The sequence below is a fragment of the Gossypium hirsutum genome, chromosome D11, assembly GCF_007990345.1.
Source record: "Gossypium hirsutum isolate 1008001.06 chromosome D11, Gossypium_hirsutum_v2.1, whole genome shotgun sequence".
NCBI lineage: Eukaryota > Viridiplantae > Streptophyta > Magnoliopsida > Malvales > Malvaceae > Gossypium > Gossypium hirsutum.
The window spans coordinates 25,166,492-25,175,909 of NC_053447.1; the positions used below are offsets into that span (position 1 = coordinate 25,166,492).

The window sequence follows — 9,418 nt, forward strand, 5'->3', positions numbered from 1 at the left end:
AGTTTGATCTCAAATACTTGGGAGGCATTTCCAAGATTCGAGTAGTTTTCTTTGATTGCATCCCACATATCTTTTACAATTTTGAAGAAAAGGTAGGTGCAACTAATATGGCCTTCCATTGAATTAATTAACCAAGCCATTACGATCGAGTTGTTGAGTTCCCAAGTGCCATAAGTTGGGTCTATTGTAGCTGGTCATGGGATGTCTCCATTAATATATCCTAGTTTTCCACGACCACGGTTCACCATGATGACCGATTGGGACCACTATAATAAATTTTTTCCATCTAGTCGATGGTTAGTGATTATAATAAAGGAATTAAGGTTCCCCTTGAGGAGTTCCTTATTGCTATTTGGAATCATTCACTCATGGGAAGGAATAAAACAGAATACAAAAGAAATTAAAGATGAGGGATGTTTGGAATGAGATTAGAGATGCTAGGAAAAAACCTTAAGGCGCTGATACCATGAACAAACCTTAAAAAGAATATTGTTATTTTATTTTTAATTAGGTTATAGACTTTATAGGGAGAACTAAGTACAAATAAGAAAACAATCCCTAAAAATCAGTACTAAAAATCAGTAACTTCCTAAGAATTAGAGATTAATATTAGATCCTACTATACAAGGTAACTCCTAGGACTAAAGCAAGTATTTTGTCCTTAATCTTAGGGATTCTAACAGTATACACTAATTTCATACTCTCGAGAGTCTTGCGATAGTATAGATAGGTCATACGCATAAGCGTTCTTAGTAATTTCAAATGGAAAACATTGTACTAATTTCAAATGGAAAACATTGTACTAACCTTGTCATAAGGATAACCCAATTAATATAACCTTACATAATTACCAAGTGATTAAAAATGATTAACATGGATAGGTCAAAATGTAACAAGAGAATGGTGGTAAGAAAGTCTTTATCAAAGCTATTTTGTAGGCTATCCCAACTTACTCGATGTCATTTTTTTGCTCATGATTCTCTTTGTTTGGAGATGAAGCATATTATTAGTAAATTTTGGTGGCAGAAGCATCATGGCAAGCGTGGGATTCATTCGTGTGAATAGACTCAATTATGTGATCTTAAAGAGAACGGCAGCAAGGGTTTTAGGTGTTTGTCAAAATTTATTTTGGCATTACTTGCTAAGCAAGGGTGGCGACTACTTTGTTGTCTAAATTCTTTATTGTCTCGTACATTGAAAGCTAAGTATTACCCAAATTTAAATTTCTTATGAGCAAGTTTAGGATATCACCCTTTACATACCTGGAAAAGTATTTGGGCTACAAATGGGCACCTTCAAATTGATAAGTGTTGACGAGTTGGAACAATGACTCAAATCTTGGTCTAGGCTAAAGCTTGGGTGCCAGGGTCTACAGATTTGAGGATCCAAAATAATGTTAGTAACTCACACATATGATTGGTTACTGGTCTATTTTACTCAAATACAAGACTTTGGAAAGAGGATTTGATTAATAATACATTTCATGCTGATGAAGCAGAAAGAATTATATGCATTCCCTTACATGAGTTCCACATGATGATAAACTTGTATGACGAGGCGAAGCTTCAGGTGAGTATTCTGTGCAAAGTGGATACAAACTACTTTTACAAAGTATTCACACGCCTATGCCTAATTACAACCAAAATACTTATACACTTTTTTACAAAAAAAACTTTGGCTCATTAATCTACTAGCTAAAATAAAGATTACAAATTGGAGATTTTTCCAGAATTTCCTTCCTGCTTTTAAGAACTTACACTACATAAGATTGGTTGGTTTAGCTAATTGTCTTAGATACTCTAATGGAGTTGAAAACTTAGAGCATGTTTTTCGTGATTACTCCATTGTAAAGGAAATATGGCAGATGTTAAATACCATTTGGCCCCAAGCAGTATCCGAGTTAGAATACAAGGAATGGTTGGCATATATTTTCTTGAATAATTCCATTTACCAGTGTAGGATAGTGGCTTGTGTAATTTAGACTATATGGACAGGTAGGATTAAAGCAGTTCATGAAGGAGATAGATAGACACCTTTCGACACAGCCCACTTTATCATTACATATGTGCAGGAGTTAGATGGAATCAACCAGAAATTACATGTTCAGAGGGTGGAGACTGAACGATGGAGGTTGTCGGAAAGTCCTTGTGTGAATATTTATTTTGATGTTACTTTTCAAAATCATTCCAAGAGGTCATGCACGGTAATTGTGATTAAAATTCAAATGGTGTGGTGTTGGGTTCCAGAATGATAATGAATGACCACATATTTTTGGCATTCGCTGCGGAGGCTCTTGAATGCTTTCATGCGGTTTAGATGGACCTGGTAATGGGATTTTTGGAGGAGGAGATTGAGGGGGACACGCTTACTATAGTGAAAAAGCTTCATGCAATCAGGGAAGACAGATACGAATCAGTGCGTACATAAGGAGCTCAATATCGCTCAGTGAAAGTTATCAAAGTTGTTTTTTCGGACATGCACCGAAACAGGAGAACAGAGTAGCACATCTATTAGCTATAGAGGGCATAAAGAGAGGAGTATCGATTTATCTGACACAAGGAATGCCTTTTTCCGCTGCTATTGCGGTGGAAAAAGATTGGTGGTGGATGGATCTGCCAGATTAGGTCATACCGCTCGTCGATTATCTACAGGCAGTCTCTGAAATTTGTTCATCTTCAAGGGATAATAGTGATTCATATAGGCTTATCTATTTTTTTTTCAGATGGTTTGAAAGTAGGTTTCATGTCATTTGTTTTGGTTGGGTTGCTTTTGTTTAGCATTAAAACGTTTCAGTTTTCTAACGTACTTTACAGCTTTCCTTTATTATTTGGAAACTGTCTTTTTTTTAATAATAATAAAATTCATTTGTTCATTAAAAAAAAGAAATTAAACATGTTATAGAATAATATTATGTAATAATAAAAATCAAACATTTGTAAATGAATTAATTGGTCAATAGACTCAAAGTTTGATTAGCAAGTTATTAATTTGTAAAAGAAAATTTCCACTCAAGAGCACCCATGGCTTAATGGATAAGGCGCTCTGACTTCTAATCAAGCGATTGTGGGTTCGAGTCCCACTGGGTGTGTTCATTATTTTTTCTCCAATTCTCTTTCTCTTTCTTTTCGGTGAGACCAAGATGGTGGCAGAGCTTTAAATGGTGTGCATTGATGACGCACAGCTAGAACCAAATCACCTCTCTGCTCCACGTGACCCCCTTGTCCCATTAGCCTACTTTTTCATTACCAGACTTGAAAAGTTTGAAAGCTCCTTCACCTCTGCAACTTGTTAGCTGTTTACCAACAATGGCTTCTTCTTCGGTTCTCAGCAAGCTTCTTTTGCCCCTTTTCCTCACTCACATTGCCGTCTCGATCTCGAAAACCGAAGCTCAAGTTGAAGACACAAGGTTGAAGCTGGTGAGAGATGCTTTCGAATGGCCACTTTCAATGTCGTTTCAGGGTGACTTACACGACAATGAAGAAGGCGATGAGGAGGTAGATGATGAAGTTGAAAATGGGTATAGTGGTAGATCTTTGTTGTGGTGGAAGAGAATGAGGTATTACATTTCGTATGGGGCGCTTTCGGCTAACAGAATCCCATGTCCACCAAGGTCAGGCAGGTCTTATTATACTCACAACTGTTTCAAGGCTCATGGCCCTGTTCATCCTTATACCAGGGGATGTTCCAGGATCACTCGCTGCAGGAGATGAGGTTTTAAATTTAGCCCTTTTTAGAATCTGGGTTTGTATTAGTTAATCATTATTTTGCGAAATGTGGAAGATTTGAGTGTTTTGGGATTTGGGGCTTCTTTTTGCCCTTCGTTTAGTATTTGAAGAGCATCATGTGTCATAAGGTTAAACTACTTTATGATTATGGTAGTTTTTATTATATGTATAGTTTTGGTCTGGAAGGGCGGGGGTGTTCATTGGCAGTCGCTATTTTATATCATATATGTGATCTCATCAACTTACCTGTAAATGCTTGAAGACCTGAATCCTGCTGTTGCGTGCTGCAACAAACGCCGCAGCTTGAAAAGGTGAACTAGTCACCAAAATTTTCCGCCTTAATTTTAAATAATTATTAAATAATTCGATAATTTTTATTATTTAAAATCGTTGTTATATATTTTTCTTTGTCACCATTTGTATTAATCAAAAGTTTTTACCCACTTTCTCTTTTACGGTTTAATTTTTTTTATGAACGTGATAAATCTGTAAATTAAAATCTAAATAGTTTTCTTCTTCAATTTCAATACTGATGCTTAGATTAACTTAAATCTAAGATATATTCTTTTACTTGTTAATGAGTACTGATCTACTGTACCGATATTAAATCGTCACTTAGAGTTTCTTTAAAAAGAAAATGATAAACTTTCGAATAATTAAATAATTATTTTATAACTTTTAAATCAAAATATAAATTTATTAATAATTTAATAATTTAATAGATGAAAACTTTTTCTTTTCTTCAATGTGGTAGGATAATAATAAGATAATAAGTAGCCGAAGCTGTCCCAGCCACTTTCCAACAACTTACTGAGACAAATTTAAGTGCCATCCATGGCCATGGGGCTTGGACGAATCTCGAGGGGATGAGAATTGGCATAGGTGTTTAAAGTTTGCTAAAAGAAAGGAGGGTCAGGAAATTTCCATTGATCAAATCAAGTAAGGAAGTTGAAACTTGAGAGTGGTATTTGCTACCAATTAAGTACATAGTAAAAAATGGGTGGTAAACCCATGGCGGAGCGGGGATGTTAATATTGAGGGAGGTTAAGTTAAAGTTAGATGTATTACATAACAATCGATTTAAATATATAAACAACCAAGTTTTGAGAGGGTTATAGTATATGTATAGAGAGAGAAATTACAAAAATATTAAACTTTAGGGAGATCTACTTATATTTTTGGGACGACTATACTATATCAACAAAGAACTAAATTGTAAAAGAATTTAAACCTTGGGACCATGACCCTTTGGCCTCTGCTAGGCTCCACCATTGGTATAATTATAGGGATAGCATTTGTTTGTGAGATTATTCGGCATCAACCCATCAACTAAAGGACATCAAGTCAAAAGAATGAACTAAGGCCCGCTCCAGGAGTAGGATACATATTGGTTTTGGGCCTCATAAAACTGATATCTTAACCCTAACCACAAATTGAAGAAAAAAAAATATTTATTACATATGTACGGTAATAGTTAGACATGAAATAAATGATAATTAGTACAACCTCAGACTTAAAATTAGAATAATGAATAAAAATTATTGTAAAAAATAAGATATCTCCAAAATAAACAAAAAAATATTTCTTCTCTTTTCTAAAAATAAGTCATGGGCAAACATACATAAAAAAATAACAATCTTACCAAATGTAGCATACTAGTGTCTTATTTTAAGGAGAAAAAAAGGTGTGGTGTGGAATACACTTCTCAGTATTTTTTAAAGTGCAACAAGTACAAATATAAGTTCGGGTAACCCCAAAGTATTAAACTATTACAGCACAAACATATTAAGAATTGCTACAAACTAGACTAAAACTCCTAAACAAGATAGGATTCAGAGAATCCAAATAAACCAAGGCTTCATTGGCACATGTGATGATTTTGTTTTTTTATGTAAAGAAAAAAGTAATTATTTAAATGAAATTACTAACTATATGGAATTTTACATTAACTGAAAATTTGCTGTTATGGATTTTACTTTGAATATTTTCAGGCATTTAAAAATAATTATATTGTTTATATTTGATTTCATTTGTTTATACAACAATTATCAAACACTACACATTGGTGCATATTGATACGATATAATTCGAAAACTATATTCCTAAACTTTTAAGTACATGTAATTCTAGTAATATTAGAAGTTAATAATGTATTTTTTTATTTTATAATTAAATTTAAAATTTTAACATGTATTTTTTTATTTAAATATTTTACTATACGTCTATAGGTATACTTATCAACCTCTAACTTTACTCGTTAAATCTAAAAATTTCATTAAAAATGTATTAAATATATAATTTAATAAAAATATTTATTCCTTAAATCTAAAAATTCCACTAACAATGTATTAAATAATCTAATAAAAAATGTTTATTAGAAAAAAAAACTACGTATGTTTAAAAGAGAAGGGATTTATGTGTTGTTTAAAAGTTTTTAGAACTAAAAATAAATATGCGAAAGAAAACACTTTAAAAAATACAGTCAAATGCATGCAATAATAATTCTGCTTTGAACAAAACAAATTAGATGCTTGATGGGGTTTTCTAACCCTCACAATTCCTTCTTAATATCACAATACAAGATTCGAGTATTTCACTTTCCTTTTCTTCAAAAATAAATTCACAAATTCCTATTTAAATTATACTCTCTTTTTTTACCTTCCTACCTAAACTATTTTTTCCCCTAAGTTGTTACTTTCACCCTTAAGTCTGCTTTTAAAAAAAAAATTTAACTCATAAATTGGTAACTAAACTATGTCATTTTTCTCATTTTGGCACCTACATATTTTTTTGGTCACAAGTGGATAGGGGTGAGCAAAACTCGATTTAATTCAAAAAATATAAAATAAAATCGAATTTTGATTTATTCGAATTATTCGAGTCAACTCAAATAACTCGGTTCAAGTTTTGAGTTCAAGTCGAGTTGAATTTCACAATTCAAATAACTCGAATAATTCGAATAACAGATTGTTATAAATACCCTTTTGCTCCCTATCATTTTGAAAACAAGCAAATTTGTTTCTCTCAACAAAAATTACAAAAAAAAACTCAAAATAATTTTCAGATTTTTAAAATAATTTTTAAATTTAAAAATATTTATAAAAAATTTAAAATTTATATTTTTAAAAAATTATAAAAATTCTAAAAAAATATAAAAAAAAGTTAAAATTTTAAAAATTTTCTAAAATCATATTTTTGGACCTAACTAATTCTTCAAATAGATCATACTCAAGTATCTTTTTTTTTTCTTTGAAAAAAATTCAAATATATATAGTTTCAAATTTATATGTTCTAACATGTAATTAGTTATACTATAACAATATTTTTATTTGACATGTTTAATTTTTTTAATTTAACTTGATTCGACTTGACTCGATTCGAAAAAATTTTAAATTGAGTTAAGATGATAAAATAGGACTTGTGAACTCGAAATTTTTTCACTCGATTCGACTCAATTCGATAAAATGCTCACCCCTACAAGTGGAATCTAAACTAATTTTTCCCCAAACTACCGCTATCGTTAGTCAAACCATTAAGTTTTTTTTAATAACCAATTAAAAATTGTCATGTAGTAAAAAAAGAGAGAGACAATATGCCATTATGCCATTATAGATTAAAAAATAATTAAAGGGGCTAAAGAAGCAATCATGCCATTATTATTTAATGAGGCGACATAAATTGTAAAATTATTATATATATTATTAATAAATTAAAGTTACAAAATATATATTATAATATGTTTCACTTAATATTTAAGTAAATATATATTATAGTAATAAAAGAAATAAAGAAAGACAAAAGCAAAACGAAACAGAAAGAAGAACGCACTACTTAAGAGTTTCAAAGTTTCAAAGTTTTAAGTTCAATTGGTTAGTCAATTTAGTCCCCTTTTCTTTTAATCTTTATATTTTGGAATCCCGGTGTTAAGTACTACCCGAACCATGTCGAAATTTTAGCAATTATTGAATTTTTAAGTGTTGTTAACATTGAATAATTTTAGTATTAGGGATTAAATAGATAGATTTTTAAGTTAGAAATGAAAAGGGATTAAATTGTAGAATGAATTGTAAATTTTGAGTAATAAGGACTAAATTGTAAAAAAATTAAATTTAGAGATTTAAGTAAAAATAGGGAGTTAAATTTAGTTTAAAGTGGGAATTGTATGAAAATATAGAATTAACTGTGAAGAATAAAAATTAGTCTCTGTTTAGGGACTAAATTGGAATTTAGGAAAATATTGAATAAAAATTGAAATATTCAATATGAAATTGAATTGTGTTGTATTGATGAATTTTAATTGTTTTAATTTCGTAGTTAACATCGTGCCAAAATCCTCAACTAAAAAGGGGAAAGATGAAGTTGACGTGGAATAACTCAGAATTCCTGGTTTGTATTTCTATAATCCGAAACTAGTTATTAATTGTTATATTTTTTATTTAATGCATATGGTAAGTGTTGAGGTGAGTATTTGGCACTTTGACATGGAATTGAATTAAAAATTGATTGAATGGATTGAATTGATATATATTATGAATATATTGATTATTTGAATTGAAATGAATATATATGTGCAAATACGATAATTGAATATTGGTTGTATTTGGAAAGTGAAATTAAACCCTATTAACTGTATTGGGTTGAGTCGGATATAGATGGCATGCCATAGGATTGGAAGAGTTCAGTGATTTTTTCGACTTCGAGTCGATGAGGCACTGGGTGCCAATTTACTTTGGTTTAACTGATGAGACAGTGGCTGTCAAATTTATATAGAGCTAGGCACAGTTATTACTTCAGATTTATCCGATGAGGCACTGAGTGACAAACTGGTGTGTTGGTTGGATCCATGTATCCGTCTGAGTCCGAGTCCTGTTAATAGGGGTAATTAAATAAGATAGTATTATGATTGATATTGGATGATATTGTATGTGAATGAAAATGGGATAGTGAATTGAAACATGAAAATGAGACACATGAATTACATATTCATGAATTGGATATGGATTGAATAATATTATGGTTTAAATGATATATATATTAAATTGTGAAAAACTATTATATAGTAAGTGATGAGATTTGGGAATGGTATGAAATGATGTATTTATGAATTGAATATTGAATGGCTAATGTCATTGTATGAATAAATGTGGTTTTAAATATTCAGATGTGCTTATAATTAAAATATGCATATTATATTATCTTGTCTTTAAATATTCGGATTATAGAAATACCACTAAGTTTTACTGAACGTACGGTTTTGTTTCCGTGCGCAGATTAGATACTTCAATTTTGATCACCGATTCAGCATCCAACAACGCTCCCGAACTCAAACGTGGTGATAATTACTCTTTTGTGTCGGCATGTACCTAGGGTGTCTAAATAATAGTTATTTTGTGGATTGAATGTAAATGACATTATAAGTTTAATATTGGTTGGTTTTATACATATAAATATGTGTTTGTTTTTGAAGCCATATTATGGCATGGTAAATTGAACTAAATCTAGATAGGTGCATGTGAATTTAAATCTATGTTTAAGTGCTCATGAACTAGGCAAATTGATTTGGATTTGGTATGTTTATAATTTGGATTAAAATGATGATTTGATGACTTGTTTTGATGATATGAAATGTTTGAGAATCTTGCCTGTTTGATTGATAAACTTCGGTAATGCTTTGAAACCCTATTTCGGCGACG

General features: G+C 31.0%; 1 protein-coding gene and 1 non-coding gene across 2 annotated transcripts; both read left to right on the forward strand.

Annotated features, from left to right (window-relative positions):
* The first annotated feature begins 3,014 nt into the window (after window positions 1-3,014).
* On the forward strand, window positions 3,015-3,088 carry TRNAR-UCU (transfer RNA arginine (anticodon UCU)). The gene has a single exon. It is a non-coding gene; the product is annotated as a tRNA-Arg (tRNA).
* Window positions 3,084-3,966, forward strand: LOC107913243 (protein RALF-like 34). The gene has a single exon (XM_016841767.2). It carries the CDS (start codon window positions 3,306-3,308, stop codon window positions 3,708-3,710), a length of 405 nt encoding a protein of 134 aa, XP_016697256.1. The 5' UTR covers window positions 3,084-3,305; the 3' UTR covers window positions 3,711-3,966.
* Window positions 3,967-9,418: the final 5,452 nt, after the last annotated feature.